Below are 16,814 nucleotides of genomic sequence, written 5' to 3' on the forward strand. Positions count from 1 at the left end.
AGGGGATGAGGTGAGGAGCACGGCACCAGCAAGGGTTTCCCGTCTTGGTTCGCTCTGAGCTTACCAAGTACTGTTGTCACTAGGCTTGGGGGGAAAAGAGAAAAACACAAAAGGAAGTTTTGAGCTGTGCTTTGTCCCCTCTACTGTTGAGTTTTTTGAATTTTGTTGATTGAAAAGTTTATAAACACACTAATGAATTAACTTTAGTTTATATATATATATATATATATATAAAATCATATATATTATATATATATAAGTATATATATATGTATGTATATCCATCCTGCTGCCTTCTGAAATTCCCAAAATGTTCCCCGGATTCTGAGGGGCAGGTGTCAAGCAGAAGGCACCCACTCCCCTTTCTGAGTGGAAAAAAAAAGGGGGGGGGGGGGGAATGGGAGAGACAAATTAAGAACAAGGGGAAAGAATGGGAGGAAGGGGGAAAAGGGGAAGAGGTGGGGAAAGAAAAAGGGAGATGGGGAAAGATGGGGGAAAAGGAAAATAGGGGGAGGAAGAAAGGAAAATGGGGGGAAAATAAGGAACAATGGGGGAAGGGAGGAAGGGGGAAACGAAGGAAAAAATGGGAGAAGGAAGAAGGGGGGAAATAGAGGAAAAATGGGGGGAAGGAAAAGGGAAAAATAAGGGAAGGAAGGAAATGGAGGGGAATGAAGGAGGAAGAGGGAAAAAGGGGGGAGGAAAGGAAAAGGGAGAAAATGGAAAGAAGGAAGAAAAGGGGGAGAATGGAGAAATTGGGAAAAGAAGGAATATGGGATAAAAGGAAAAGGGGGCGAGAAAAATGGGGGGGGGAGGAAAAGAGGGGAAATGGAGGAGAAAGAGGGAGGAAAATGGGGAGGAAAAGGGCAAAGAGAGGGGTAATACGGGGAAGGGCGGTGGAAGAATAGGGTTGGAAAGAGGAAAAAAGGGGTGAAAGAGGGGGTAAAAGGGGAGGGGAGCAGGGCGAGGCCGTGCCCGCAGGCGGGCAGCACCCGCCCCGCCCCCGCCTCTTCCCCCCCCCTCCCTCCCGGCGTAGTCGCGCCCCTCCCCCTGGCGGCCGCCGGCCGGGACTGCGCCCTGGTTGGCCGGGGGCCGGCGGGCGGGCGGTCGCCATTGGCTGGGCGGGGGCAGCCGCACGCCCTGATTGGCCGCCGCCGCCTGCCCCCTATTTTCAGCAGCCGAGGCCGAGCGCGGCGGAGCCGGCGGCGGGGATGCAAGGTGGGTGCGCGGGGCCCCCCGCCCGCGTCGCGTTCATTGTTTTTTTCTTCCCGATTTTATTATACTTATCCTCCTAATCGTTGTTACCGTTTTCGTTTTGTTTTATTATTTTATTTTTTTTTTCTTTTACTCCCTCGCTTTATTCGCCCCCACCCACCGCCCAAGGCTGCGCGCAGGGCGGGGTGGCCGCGCAGCCTGCGCGGGGGGGTGGGGGTGGGCGGCCGGCCGGACAGCCGGCCCCGGCGGCCAGCAGGCGGTGCGGGAGCGCAGCGCCGCGGTTGGGATTCGTTGTTCGGCCGTGACTGCTTTTATTTATTTATTTATTTTATTTATTTGGGGGTCAGGATGCGCGGGGGGGGGGTGATGCGCGAAAACACGCCCGGGCGCAGCAGAAGTTTGCGCGGAGCCCCGCGGAGCAGCGGGCTTCGTCCTGGGGGTCCCCGAGCTGCATCCTCTGGGGCAGCCTTGGCTCTGGTTTTCCTCCCTAGCATCTCCTCCTCTTCCTCTTCCCGAGGTGCTCGTTCCGGCAAACAGCACGTATATTCAGAGGGTTTCCCCTAAATACACCCGCATCCGTCATTTTCAGCTCTGAGTTTGCAATAGGTTTCCATGGAAGAGAGAGAGCAAATAAATAATAATAATAAAAAGTTATTTCTGGTGGAGATGTGCCCTTGGTCATGCTCTGTGAGCACATTGGGTGGCACGATGCATGGCGGTGCTCCAGCTGGGGGTGCCTTTGGGTGGTTGTTTCGGTGGGATTTGGAGATGCCAGTGCCTGCTCTGCCCCGTTGCCCGAGTGAAGCTGCCGGTGAACCTTTACGGAGCCCTGCGTAGAAATTTGGGTTGGAACCATCGATGTTTGGCAGTGCTGCTAACCCCTCGTAGAGGCAGAGTGATGCTTGCAGAGCCAGGCCTGTTGCTTGGCCCCAAAACCTCGCCAGGAGCCGTGGAAGTGATGGATGGTGTCGGTGAGATCAGTGGCGGTGCCATGCCCCCCAGCTCCTTGGAAAAGAGGCATGGCTGCGGCTTGGTGGCCACCTTCTGAAGTCGCTCGTTGTCTGCACAGCCAGCCGGGCAGGGAGCTGGGCTTGGGTTTAACAGCAAGTCGTGTCCACGTGAACGTGAGTGCTCGAGCGTGAGAAACCATAGCAGGTAGCTATGCATCGAGTAATCTTTGAGTCACCAAATACTCAAATACTATTTATTTTGCATCGAGTAATCTTTGAATCACCAAATACTGTTTATTTATATAAGAGTTATGTACTTTTAAAATGAACCCAGCTGCAGTTCCGTAAGTATTATTCAGAGCCAGGAACAGCCTATCCTATTTTGATTTCCTGACTCAGTGGCATATGCGATTTTTCACATTTTATGTAAACTTCAGAGCATCCTGAGGAAGCAGCAAAAATAATTCTGAGCCTGGCTGGTACCTACTTGGAGAGCTCTGGAGGGGAAATAGAAAATTTTGATGCCTCGGAGCATGTAAACAAGCTGCAGGAGGGCGATCAGGCATTGCTCCTTGTGCTGGCAGCAGAGATGTGAAAGATGATGTGCGCACTGCAGAGCTGAAATCCTCCGCTTCTCACCCAGCTGCCCATCTACAGGTGGGGAAGAGCAGCTGAAGCCTTTCCCCTTCCTTTCGCAGGGGACAGGTTTCTGAACCGTGTACCACCAGAGCTAGAGGTCCCTCTGAGCTGAACAAGACCTTGTTTCTAACTTTTACACTTGCATTAGTGAACGTTAGCATGTCAGCTGTTACCTAATAGAGATGTACACTATTATGCATTGGAAAAAAAAAAAGTATTTACAAAATAAAAGTGGAGAAAAAAAATCTTAAAAAGCATGTTGCTAAACAAACAAAACCAGCTAGGAAAATCATGTTTTCTCAATGACATTTTTCCCCCCTAAATTATATAACTTGAATACATCTCCATTGTATGCAAGGAGGCTTGTCAGGATGCAAATCTATTATACAGCTTACCGGAGGATCTGTACGCATCAGTAAATGTGTACATTTATTCAAAGGCAGTCTGTGAATCACCTATTCTTTGCCTGCCTATGTGCCTGCACGTTTGCAGGATCTCCGTGTTAGTAGGTGTTTGGTTGTTGATGTTTTCTGTTTTTTTCCTTTCTGATTTTGGATGGAGAGAGAAGAGTTTCTTAGCAAAGCTTGAGGCATTACCGGATTCTTCAAGGTGGTGACGCCTGCCTAGCGCTGATGTGATTTACAGTAGCAGTTTTCACTGATAGCAGCAATGTTTGTTTCAGAAGTACAATTTTCGTATTTAAATGCATGCAGCGTTAGGTTGGAAAACGAGCAATAATAACAATTGCATGTCATTTGGTTTTAAATGGCCGTTTCGATTACGCGCAGAAAAATTAATTCGTAGTTGTTAAAGGTCTGGGGATTTTGTTTCTGGTGCTTAATTCAGCCCTACCGCTATCACCAGTGCCGCCGGTTCAGTACACAGCGCGGCGCGCGGTATTTTCGGGTGGCAGAGTTGCTCTAAGCGGGGAAATAATTTAAGCAGTACAAGGATTTTTATAGTCCTCTTGTCACAATTAACTGTGTTTATGAAATATGAATTTCCATAACATCTGCCTTTTGGGGCTGCTGCTCCGTCGGAGCCTGCTCCGCTTGCCAGGCAGAGAGGAGCCGGGGCCGCAACCACGGGTTGGCGCGGGTTTGATTCAGTGTCAAACTTCCCTTCGGTTTCGGGAGGGATAATTGCTCCCGGCGAGCTCTGTGACCCACGGCTGGCGTGCCCCATTCCCACTCCTCTCCCTCCACAGCGTGGTGAGGATCCAGATGGGTCATTTGAGCTGGCATTTTATATGGTGTCACGTACCCAGTTGGTCTCATCACGTATCACCGTGCCTCCTACTGCTTGATTTTCCTCCAGCCCTCGGTATCCTGCCTCTCGTCCCATCCCAAAAGGCTCAGAGCTGGTTGTTAACGTGGTGTGACCTTAATAAGTGGTGTCTCCAGCATCATCGCCTTGCTCGGTGACGTTGAGGTGCCTTTCACCCGTGGGTTTTGAAGGACCACGGTGTTTCGGGTTCCCCCTCGGCCAGGGGCAGCCCAGGGGAAGGAGCAGTGGGCGCTGTTCGGGAAATGGGATTTTGCATCGTGAGTCAACGTGGGGCACGAGTAGCTGTAAAAGCTGTAAATGGTAATGAAGAACAAACTGGCACAATAGGGAGAGATGATAAAAAGCCTTAAAAATCATTCTGTACCTCTCCTCCCACTTTTCATATGCCTCCTGTCTTGACTTGGAAGCCTTTTAGGTCTGGCACTAGGGCAGAAACCGTGTAACGCATAAGGGCTCAACCTGGCACATCTGGCTGTGCAATCTGAAGTTCCTGGATGTCGTTCGGAGGCGTTCACGGTAAGCACTGGTGGCACAACGTGCTGCAGGTTGTCATGCACGTTATTTAGAAATGCGTACTCGAAGCAGAGATGGTGCTGTGCAGCTTGGGAAGTCTTGGGTGACCATTCGCTTAGACCACGGAGTAGCGTATCCGCAGGAGGAGGAGAGGTAAAGGTAGCTGTACTGGTGGATGCTTGAGTGTTTAGATGGACACGTGTTTTTAAAGCCCTTTTTATTAAATATGCATATAAAATTGAGCGTTGTGTTCCATGGGTTGCAGCGCGGTGACTGTTGGCTGCTCTAGTATCGGTGCAGCAGCCGCATAACGTTAGTGAGCTACAAATACAGTCAAGTTAGATGGGAAGTCTTTGTTTTTCACGTTGAATATCCTAGAATAGCTCCTTTCCTTCTGCTTGGATTTAACCGATCTAGGTGGTCACTGCTTCTTTTTACCGTGGTTATTCCTGGCAGAATAATCGGGGCGGTTGCGAAGCGAGCTGCGTTACGAGCAGGGTAGCAGCCGGCGGTTGTGTGCCCCACCTTTACTTCAGAGTTGTGGCAGGTGAAGTCCAAATAACGCTAAATAAGTCAAAATAACTCTAAATGCTGCATCTTAATAAAAGCACTTAGCAAGAGCTCTTTGTTCTGGTGCAGATCTTGCAGCCTCCTGGTGCCTCCTGGCAGGTGGGCTGCATTGCTGATGGCGCTCTCACCGATGCCTGCAGATCGTTGTAATTGTTGGGACAGGAGGAGAAGTTCGGTGCAACTGGTCGTGGTGGGCAGTGGGGACCAGTCCTGGTATCCTGGAGCTCGCTTAATCTGGCGAAGGAAAGAGTCAAAACTGGTTAATTCCGGCTTCTTTGGGTTAGCGCTCTGGAAACTGGGGCTGATCACCATAATAAAGGTGCTCTAAGAGTTACCAAATTTCTGAAGCACTTAGGAATCACTGGTTAAAAAAATGGCCAAGTAAATTGTATACTTACTAAAATGTAAAAATAAAAGAACTGGAGTTACATTAAGCTTCATAATCGCTTAAATAGATGCATGTAGCTTATTTACCTACTCAGCAAGAACTAACAACCAGTGAAAGCAAATAGTTCTTTAGGAGAACTGTATTTGCAAAATGAAATTATTTAAATCGCTGCTTCCAGTTCCCTAGTTTAAATTACTTTTACATTTATGGTTTAGGCTTTGATTTAAATCACACTTTGTACTGTTAATGTTCAAAATTTATCATTAACGTTGAAGCGGTGAACAAAAGACGTTCCTGGCAGGACTTGCAGCACGTAAGGATGGTATTTTGCTGTGGAATACTAAAAATAGAGGAAACTAAACCTTCTGAGTAGTTATGGCATTTGATATTATGGGAAGAAAGCTGCACAATTGCGTTTTACAACAAAGAGTTGTATTTTAGTCACAGGGCTGCACATGGGAATGGAGGGGAGGGGGAGAGGTATTGCTGGCACGTGACCGCGTGGTCGCCTGTTGTTTTAGAACTGGAGAAATATTTATAAAGGTTTTCGTGAATAAACAGCAGCAATCTCGGCATCAAATACAAACGGGCTGATAATCTTTGCTATTGCTTTAGGGGTAAAGCCAAGATTACAACCGGAGAACGCTTAACTGGTCTGCATCGACAGCAGAAGTACTGCAGAGTCATAAGGACTTCCTGAAGCCTTTCATTCATTTATTCAGCCAAACAGTTGGGTAATCAAAACCCTTTTAGATTGTCTTTACTCTTGACAAATTGGCATTTGTTGCTTTCTTTGTTTTGGGGGGAACAAAAACGCAAAAAACTTGATATTTTCTTCAGTCCGGAAGGAAGTTTAGACCAAAGTTGGCAGAATTTCTCCGATGAATTCTCATGTTGGTGCAGCCGGGAAGGTGAAAGGGAAGGTGAGCACCCTTAGATGGCATTTTTGTGTGGCTGCTTTGGGGCTGTGTGGGGCTGGAGCTATGCTGGGCAGTGTGACACGGCGTAGTCGCCTCCCCTGCTTCGTCTTTTTGGGGTGGCAGAGGGATGCTGTGCCTTCGTGCTCTGCCACACCAGCCACTGGTTTCTCCTGCGTGTGGGACCCCTGGATGCCCCAGGTTTCTGCCAAAATCGAATGCCTGTGAAATTAGGAGCAGAAAGAACTGGGTCTGGGGGGTGACCGACCAGCCCCGTGCTTCCCTTTGGTGGCGGTGGTGAATCCAGAGCTGATATGTGCCCATGAAGAAACAGAGGTTTGAGCTTTTTAAGTAACCTGGGGTTTGCCGTTGTGTCTTGGAGGTGAATTTACCAGATTACATACACAGGTACCCTGACTTGGTGCCTAAAGAATGGAAGACTGCCACTGAACTGTTCAGTATAGTTCAGGCTACCTTAATTTGCTGTGTGGGTAGCTAAGCTGGATTTCTAATCCCGTGTTAGGATTGTGAAATGGTGTAAGGATTCTGAACGCTTGAATTGCTGTTTGATCCATTTTTTGATTGCAGCTCGCCACCTTCCTGTTTTCGTTCTTACTCATCATGCCTTGAAATAGAATAACCCCTGTGATACATCGGTCCCGTGCTTTGAAACCCGAGATCAATAATCACGTCTCCTCTCAAAGAAAACGCAAAAACCCTTCGGTGAGGTGCTGAATTGTTCGGAAACGTTGTTTGTGCGTACGTTATTTTGTGTGTACCCACTCCAGTGACCAGAACGGCAGTGGAGGCTTTGTTTAAAGGTTTCTTCTTTATTTTTCTCCCCCAGCCCTCTCCCACCCACACGTACACCTGTTCAGCTAAGTCTTTCGGGCCAGTCATGGGTTTATTTGGTTGGGCTTTACGGCTTTTTCTTTTTTCCCTTCAGTCAGCTGCTTGTTCTCAGCGGTTCTGCTCCATCCCGTTGCTTTCTGTGGGCGACCCGCTGGCAAAGGGCTCGTTTCCAATGGCAAGGAGTTAATCTGGCTGGGAGTTGGACTAAGTATTGAGGTGGCTCCCGATGAACAGCTGTTGTGATACTCCCAGATGAGAACATTGCTTTCAAAAGTATTTACCGCGGGTTTTGAACCCAGCCAATTCATTTGTATTTTTCAGGTTATTTTTTTTTCTTGCTCACTTACTAAATTCTTTCAAAAGACCGTAAATCCAAGCGGTCTAACTCGGGCACCTGTGTTGATTTTTATGATACAGAGAAATAAAAGCGATTACTGACTCACCGTGGTAGAGCTCCCAAGTACCTCTTGCCGGAGTGCAGCCACCTGTGCGTTTCTTAATAAAACCAAGCGCGGGACCGAGCTTCTGGGCGTGCTGCCACGTGTGTCAGGGCTGCTTCTGTGGAGTCGTGTCCTTCGGATGCTGCCCCTGTGCGTGTTTTCCTCTCGCTTGGGGCTCGGCAAGCTAAGGCTGGGAGGAGTGGATGGAGGTCTGCTTGGAGCTGGCATGGAAGGACGGATGCATGGTTCAAAGGTTTGGCCACTCGGACTTTGACTTTTGCTGTTGAGGAAACTTCCAGCTATTTCCTTGGAATCGTTCTTTTTAAGTAAATTCTGGATTTAGCGAATCAAATGATGGCAGTTTTCCCCTACCGCTGGTCTTTGAAGTTGGGACTTCCAGCAGCCGGTTCTTTCTGCAGCGGAGGAGCGGCAAGGCAAGCTTTCATGTTTTTCCCTAAAACATCAACAACCTCCTCCTGCGCCCGCCCAAACCACAACCCCAGCCTTTCTCCGTGTCTCTGGGAAAATAACTTTGGAAAACAACGCGGAGTACCTTAAGGGGGGGGTGGTTTTGTACAAATAATTTCTCTTTGTTATGCTAATGAGGATGGTGCTCTTAACCAAGTCGTACTCAAAGAATTTTCACCCGCATTTCTCTGCAGCTGAGAAATATTTTGTGCTGAACTCCCTAGATTTAGTATTTCCTGCCACCGTCAAAGAAAATATCTGAGTGCTTTGCATAGGTGCCGATTGTCACCAGGATTAACTCTGCAGGGCAGGCTGACGAACGTAGGTGATGAAATGGGGAACTTCCACCCAACGTTGCTACGTGCAGCAAGAAGAAAGCCTCTGTAACTCTTTTTCTTGCTGCTATCCTCAGGTGTGGCAGAAAGGCTCGTTTTCAGCAATAAATCTGCAAGAGCAGCCGTACTGATTCAGATCGAGTGTATCTAATTCAATATCCTGTCTCTGATAGTGACCAGCAGCAGATAGCTAGGGAAGCATATAAGAACAGAGAAAATGCAGCGATAAAAAGCAAAATCTCCTAGTTTACCCGTTTTATGGCGGTTCCAGGATTATCAGAATCGGCTTCCTAATCCATAATGCCGAAGTGACAGTTGTGCGGTACTTAATGGCCTTATCTTCCCCTTAAGGACCGTGATAGCAGTAGGAGGATAAAAACATGAGAAGCAACGGGTCGTATGTAAAGTAGAGCGAAATAATGGGAATAGAGCAGGAAAAAGAAAAGGGGAAAAAGGGGGATATAATTCCAACACAGTATCACGAAATGGCAGAAGGTTGGCTTGTATCCTGGGAGGCGAGGGCTTCTGCCGCCCTGCTCTGCTGCCCGGTCCTCTGTCACCTGTGTCCCTTTGTACGTGGGGAAATGTGGGTGTAGGGAGGTTTGGGGGAAATGTGGGTGGAGGGAGGATGTGGAGAAATGGCCTGAGTTTGGTCAGAGGGAAGAATGATGGTAGATGGCAGGAAAATGAGGTGTGAGACCCTAAGCACACAGAACTGAGCTTACCCTGGCTGTGGGCTTCGTTGTATGGAAGCAGGTCTAGGTCTGCAAACATCTGTCCCTGCAAATTAATGAACAAGAAGTGCTGTGTGTGTGCAGAGAGTGTTTTTTTTTCAGACTGAATCACTTGTAGCACTGCCGTACTTCTCCCAGACTCCAAGCCACGCATGGTTTATTTTTAGTGCCGCGCTGCGTGCTGCTTTATGGCGAACCTGCCTCAACCTGCTGCAGTCCTCGCTAGCGAGGCCATATAAACAGCGACTTGGGAAGACCTAGAGCAAGGTAAACGCGTTATTTTGTCTTTGTGTGGTTTAAGAGGTGCACCTCGGCTGGGCTTGTCCAGGGGTCGGTGTTGGAATGCTGTGGGGTGGGAAGCGTGACCAGCCTGCGGTGCTTCGGGTGGCAGGCACGAAGGCGTTGCGACTGGGGCGGTGTTGCTTCAGCATTCGCTTCTTAAAAGCAGATTTTTAGCTTTACAGAGGTATAAAGGAAACTGTTACTGACTCTCTGAAGTGAATTCGAGAATAGTATTGATGAGGAGGTGTTGCAGTGATTGCTCAGTGAAGTCAGTCACGTTGCGAACTGTGTCAAACCTGACAAATTCAGGCTCTGCTGCATGGATCAGGAGGAAAAGATGATGCATTTGAGTGCAAAAGGACAAAAGCCATCCTGAATTTAAACAGAGTGGACAAAAGGCTGTGAGCAAGGGGTTTGGGTACAAGCAGAGAGAAACGGGTGCTTTATGGCGACCTTATAGAAAGAGTAGCTGCATCAGTAGGTGTACACTGGGCAAAGGAATTGTTCCAGCTCATAGGCAAGGTAGGTACAAGAGAAAACAACAACAACAAAACCAACAAAGTGGTCATTCATAAATTGATATTTTGATGTATATCTACATTATTAAAGTACGGTTTGTTTATATTAATGTATACATATGGAATACTAGAACAAAGCTTCATGTAACTAAAGCAACAAAATTCAGAAACAGCCTCATGGTATAGGCACCGGGGAGGAACTAAAAGCCATGATACACTTCAGGATTGAGCTTCAGTTGCCTTTTTAAAAGGACTGTAGGAGATTTCCCAGTAAGTCAACAGCAGACTTTTCCGAGTCCAGAGTTCCCAGGTGCGGGGAGTCGGGAGTCCTGTGCTGGTTTTCTCAAATATTTCCTATAGAAACCTGCAAGAGGCCGTGACCTGCACCAGCCGCCTGTGGTTGGTACAGCGGCTGGGGATGAATTTGGGTGTAAAAGTGCTGTTCTGCTGGCCCTGTCCTCCTGTCCTTACTTGGAGGCATCGCTCCTGCGCTACGGGCTGTGGTACCGCGGGACGGGGCAGGCACCAAACCACATCGTGCTCACTGTTCCTGTGAACGAGGTTTGCCTTTTTGGTTGATTATCTCTGCGCCCAAAGAACCTGAATCTTTTTTTCTATTCTTTTAGTAAATAAAATAAATGGAAGTTAGGTAGTTTCTAATCTCATTAGAAAAATACAAGCTCTAATGATGTGTATACAAAATCAAAATGTTCAAAATACAATCATCTGGCATATATATGTTTGTTACTCTTACCGTGTAGCCCTTTATCAAAAGGCTTATAAAATCACCATGTCAACATTTTGCTTTATTTTTTTACCCACATCTTAATGAGAAATACTACAACTCCTTAAGAAAAAAGCATCCTCCAGTTTCGGTCTGGAGGATGTGTTTTTAAACACCACCAAGGACATTTTTATGGATGGCTTTGTGTTTTCTCTTCTGCTGCATATCTCGACGTTTGCCTACAAGTTTTCAGAAACCCTTTTTAAACATCCAAATGATTTCCTTGGAACAGACAGATAACGGAAGTATTGTGCCTCTATGTCGTATATTTATTTTTTTTTTTTAAAAAAAGAGAATTGCCCCTTGAATTTCAACCTTCAGTTAAGGAATTATGCTCTTCCCATATCCTCATAGATTCACGTGACTTTGAAAAGAAGATTCCTCAAAATCAAAGAGGAAGCTGTCGGCGTATTTGTGCGTTGGTTTACAGTAACTTTTTACACGGGGACTTTATTACCTTGTATAATTTTGTTGTGGTTTCTTTAGTAAACAGAAGTAGCGGTATGTTTTTGTTTCTTTAATGTCTCTCATTCTTATGCCGAGCAGTTAATGGATCTGTTAGTACTGTTGAAGTATTAATAGAAGGATTGTAATTGCTCTGTTGTAATTGTATTGAGTCTAAAAAAGCATCCTCGTAGAATATTAATGAGAGCCTTTTTATATGCATGAATTATTGTTCTCAGAAAAGAAAATTAAGCTACCAAGAAAAAAATCTAAATAGTACCGGTCTGGAGGAACATAAGAGTAAAAAAAAAAATCAATAAGCGTTCGATTTGGTCTTTTAACTCCATTGCTCCTCCTCTCCTCACCCCATTTGTACTTCCTGTAGGTACTGCAGAAATCTGCTCTGCACCATATGTGCTCCAGTACCTCGGCACAGCAGGGGCTTGGAAGCCGAGTGGCAGATTCAACAATGAATTTTCTTCTTGGTTTATCTCAGCCTCCAAATTACTTTAACCTTATTTAGGCTTAAAACGGTGAAGGTAGAGCTAATATTTTATGCAGCACTGGAACGAACTGGAAGCACTTCTCATCGCCATGCGAAATGCAGACGGGGCATTGTGCAGAATTAGCAGCACACAGCTATGGTGTGCAGGAGGCGCAACTCTTTAAAATACTAGCAGTAGTTCATTTCTGTTGTTACATATATTACTACCTTCTATTTGCTTTTTTTTTTTTCCTGTAGTGCAAGGCGTCGCAGTTGCTAGAAGGTAGGAGGAATCGCAGAACTGCTGCAAACTGCCTTAAATCGGCGACCTTCAGTTCACCTCTGCAACTGCTGCTGGGAGCCGTAGTCGCTTTTTCCACGTCTAAGTCAGTAGCTCTGCTGGTCTTTCTTGCATCAGACCTCATTCTGCCCTTGCAGCCCGAGTTCCTGACTTGCAAACGTAATCCAAACACAGGAATGATTTTTTTTTAAAAATTGTTCTTTTGTAAACACAAACACAGGGTGTCAGCACGTAACAAACCAACCCGAGTGTTTCCCGGGACTCGCTCGAGCATTAAACCAGCAGAAACTTTGCAGTTTCAGGAGCAGGATGTAATTTTCCAACTGTTTTTCTTAGGGGTTATTTCTAAAGAGGTGAAGGAGCTGCCATCGCGATGCTTGTCTTCTTGCTGAGCTGTCTGAGTGCTCGATACAGAACAAATTTTGGGTTCATTGTCTCGAGATTTCAAAGGAGCCTCGCTTTATGTTCCCAAGTGTGCCATTCCTCTCCCAGCCCTTGTGCCGCTGCTTGCCATCCTTTATTCCCTCCCGTCTGACATCGGTTTCGCTCGTGTCCATTTAAAACCGAAACTTGAAAAACTGCAGTTTGATACTTTATATTATTCTCCTACCCTGGAGCTGTTTTTAGTGCCTTTATTGCAAGTAGACAGATGGTGATATTTGGTTTCCTGTCAGTTTTAATGAATATAGATAGGAGTGATAAGAACATTTGCTTCGTTTAGCAAACTTCCTTTTCTGGCTTTTAATTAATGAAGTGCTCACTGGTGTGCCGCTGCTTTTGTATGTGGTACAGTTAAATCTTATATAGGGTTCTGCCTGCAGTGTCGGGTAATGAAAGGAGAAGGAAAATAACTTCTTGTCTCAATAGTCCTTTAAAGTTTACTTACACAGCCTTTGAGTGCTGCAGACGTCGGAAACACAGCCTGCCTGTAACATCAACCATAACCGTGTCTCCTGCTTCTTTGTATTCTAGAAATATTGGCTTTTTAAGTTTCTCCTATCCCTTTGTAACAGAGTGATTTAAAATAAATAAAAGGAAATGAGAGGCATTCTGCGTTGCACTTAACTTGGGTGAAGGGAGGCCCTGGCTCGATCTCACAGAGGCTGGCTTCTCATGGGGCTTTTTAACCGGTATGAGGGCCAAAGCAAAAAGGGGATTAAATAGAAACCCCAACTTCTCCAGCTTTTTGTTATGTTTTGTCCTCCTTTAGAGAGAGCTGCAACATTAATCCTAATATTGATTTTGTTTTCAGCTGGTTTGATTTTCGGTGTTAGTTTAGCACAGACACGATTTTCAGTTCTTGTGACCATTTTAGATTCAATTTTTCCTGAGATCTTTCTGCGGTGTGTTTTAATGTTCAGTATTTTGTGGTACTGATAGGAATTCAGTAGTGGTGCAAGTAGCCCAAGCTGTTAAAGTAATTTCTGCCTTGCCATAGCAGTTTGAATTCTTCGAATGAGCACGTCTGTGAATACAAATATCTGAGCGTGCAAAGCATGAATACTACGTGTAGATATAAAGCCTCAGCCTTAGCTTTGTAGCTCGAGGAGGTTCTGCTCTTACTGGACTGAAAACTTTGGGTGAAGGGCGGGAGGACAATGATGGAGAAGACAGTTTTCATAACCATCCGACCGCTGCTGTTTCTGGAGAGACTGATGCTGAATTTTTGTCCTGTCCAAAAAACCCGATTGCAGTGTCTCTGTTTCCCAAGGAATAAAATAGACTTGATTTTGTACTACTTTGGGGGACTTCTGTAACCTTATAAGGACAGGGCTTGGTTCCTTGATGGCAAATCTGTACAGGAAAAAACAGTTGGTTTATTTTAGAAAGCCATTTTAAAATATCCCAACAGCCCTGTTAGGAGGCAGAAATAGGAGTTGTTTGTTGTTATTTCCTCTGTCTTTCTTTCACTAACGAAGTACGATCCCTGTTCCTCCTGAACGCTTTACCTTGGTGAAGGATACCTCAAGCTGAAAGCAACCAGAAAACGTTTTCACTGATGTATTTGGTTGGTGGAGAAAATAACCAGGTCTTTGTGCTAGGTTTTTTGCATCAATGCTGTTACCTCTGCAAATGAATAAACGCTTGCTTTCCATACTTGCATTCAGCGTTGATAGCTCAACAGTCCTAATTCTGCTGTGTTTTTTTTTTTTGCAAGAGGGATGAGGCAAGGACTCGCTAGCCCTTTTGCAGACAGAAACGAGGATCTCTGCTGGCAGCTCCTAGCACGGCGCCTTCTGCTTGGATACCTGGAAAATGGCTCAAATGCTGCAAGGACAGAAACGGGTGGTTCATCTCCCGGGCATCTTCACGTTAGAAGTTGGACCTAGTGTATTTTTATTATCGAGGTCCGTTTTCTCTGAACCAGAATTGAACCGTGTCCAGCCAGCAGTGCAGATGCTGGAGCTGTCCTTAGCCTAGCTTATTGTCATTTCAGAATTGGTGTAAGCAAAAAGTGCCTTGTCGTGCCGCTGTTCGCGAGCGAGAACATTTTAACGTTGTTAGCTACAGTACTGGGGTCATGCTGTTACTGCTTTGATTCCTTGGCATCCTTCAGGAAGGAGAACTGAATGTCTTTCCTCTTGGAAGAAAAAAGTGTTTTTTCTTTTGTGTCTAAAATGGTGAGCACGGCTGCGTTTGACGTGTATATTTGTGAATTTTATTTGAAATCCGCACTTGAAATTAATGTGGGGAAAAAATAAACAGATTAGATTCAGACTGAATAAAGCTTCTTCCCTCTGGAAAGAAACCATAGTTAATTTTGTGGGTTTATTTTTCTTTAGCATTTGCTTCTTATTCTCCAAATAATCATAGTTGCGTGTCTCTCCTTTCTCAATATTTTCCAAATCCTCCAGCAGTTCTTACTCTGTCATGTCTCCTCCAGTCATAAACCAAAAGGAAAAAGAAAGTCATCTTTGGAAAAGAAAAGCCTCAGGGCTCCATCCCCTTCCCACGCCCCATCATTTTATCTCCACGGTTTTGAAGATGTGAAGCAATTTAGATCGGCATTCTCCATCTTTCCCTTTTCCTAACCTGATTCCTCTTCTTGCAGAGAGAAACAAAAGGAAGATACAGAAGAGAAGTTGAAGAAGCAAGGAAAGAAAGAGAAAAATAGTGGAGAGGATCAGAACAGAGTTGGCTTTTGTACAAGGAGTTGTCCAGGAGGCAGAACATGCGGATTCCCGCCTCTTTTCCCCCCCATGTTTTCAGTCCATCCCAGTTACTGCTATTTCTAGATAAATGGGTCAGGCAAAAGGGCATAATTAGTGGTAATTTCACAGTAGCTGGGGGTGAGGGCGATGATAATAAGGATGGATTCAAGAAAATGTTGGCAGTCTCTCAGATGGAAGCTCCCAGCTGAGCCCCGGGTTGCGGTGCCCGGCTCTCTCCTGCCACAGGACCCCAGGCCATGCCAGCCAGGTGGGAGCTGAATTAAAGTGGAAACAGAGCAGATGGTGCCATGCAGTGCATCCAGACTTCCCAAATTTAGTACAGGACAGTCCGTCAGTGCCTTTGGGGGAGTAGCTGGGGACAGGGTGGATCAACCCTTTGAGCAGAAGAGTGGGGAAACTACTACGGCAGTACCCTGACCAGTGACAGTAGGAAACGGGATGTGGTTCTTCATTAATATTTCTCTTTATTTTATGTTGGAGGTGCTGAGCTTACTAGTAAAGGTGTTTTCTTCTGGTCCACGTGCTCCTCCAGGTTTAATTATCCTGCAGTGCTCGTTGGTGCTCGCGTAGCGGCAGGGAGGCTTGCAGGGAACAGGAGGCGTATGTCGCCAGGGCAGCAGTCGGTGCTTCTCTGCCTAAAAGGAGCTCAGTTTTCACATCTGTCAAGGAGAAGGAGGTGATGCTTGCAGCTAGGTATGGTTTGAGGACACTGCTGCGGAGGAACTTATTAACAAGACTATCTCTGTCCAAAAAATGGGGCTATAAGCCATATAGTGACAGTGCTCTAACAGAAGATGGAGTAACGCTGCCCGCAGTGTCCGGATGAGCTTTCTGCAGTCTACATTTCGTGTGCATTTTGGGCTCTTCTCCTGGTGGAGCGATGGGGTCCTGGAGGAGCAGCAATACTGCCTGGTGCACAAGGCTGACCTGGGATTTTGGGCACTCCTGAAGCCACACATGTCTTCCCTGGGTCAAGAGGAGGTGGATGGGTTAATCCTCCCAGTGGCATCACTGCCTCCATTGTACATCAACATCATCCTCTTGCGGTGCCACCAGCGCCCTTTAGTTTTTTCCTTCCCCCCCCCTCCCCCCCCCCCAGCTAGAGAAGGCGCTGCTAGAGATGCGTTTACATGGCTAAACACAAGATGTCTGCACAGGAGCTTCTTAAATTCCTCCGACACGTCCATCTCTGCTTGGTCCTGCGACAGAGGCTCGGAGGCAGAGGCTGGCTGCCTCCAGCGGGCACGTTGCAGAGGCCGCTGAGCGTGCTGCAGGCTTTGCGCCTGGGACCCGGCGCCTGCAGAAGAAGGCTGGTGTATGGGATGGCCATTCCTGGCTTCGAGTGGGAGCCTGACACCTCGGGAAGACACTGTTACTTTGTGAGCCTCCAGGAGATGAACGCGTGGAGATGTGCAAACCTGCCCGTGGGCGCTGACATATCGCGCAGGAGCGTCTCTTGCACTAAGCTGCAGAGGATCAGGTGGAAGAGTCTGAGGGCGGTTTGGTTTTGTTGTTTCGTTTCT

At 46.7% G+C, this 16,814-nt stretch overlaps 1 protein-coding gene across 3 annotated transcripts in view; it reads left to right on the forward strand.

Moving 5' to 3' along the window:
- CTBP1 (C-terminal binding protein 1) overlaps positions 1–16,814 on the forward strand; it is a 226,608-nt gene that overhangs the window by 79,169 nt on the left and 130,625 nt on the right. Inside the window, exon 1 of one of the 3 annotated variants that reach the window (XM_035326466.1) lies at positions 911–1,215. The exons of the other annotated variants lie outside the window; for them this stretch is intronic. Within the exon in view, the coding sequence (XP_035182357.1) occupies positions 1,209–1,215 (7 nt within the window). The 5' untranslated portion in view covers positions 911–1,208. Of the gene's footprint in view, positions 1–910; positions 1,216–16,814 lie in introns of those variants that run through there. 3 annotated transcript variants of the gene reach the window in all.

Source organism: Oxyura jamaicensis, chromosome 4, assembly GCF_011077185.1.
Source record: "Oxyura jamaicensis isolate SHBP4307 breed ruddy duck chromosome 4, BPBGC_Ojam_1.0, whole genome shotgun sequence".
Taxonomy (NCBI): Eukaryota; Metazoa; Chordata; class Aves; order Anseriformes; family Anatidae; genus Oxyura; species Oxyura jamaicensis.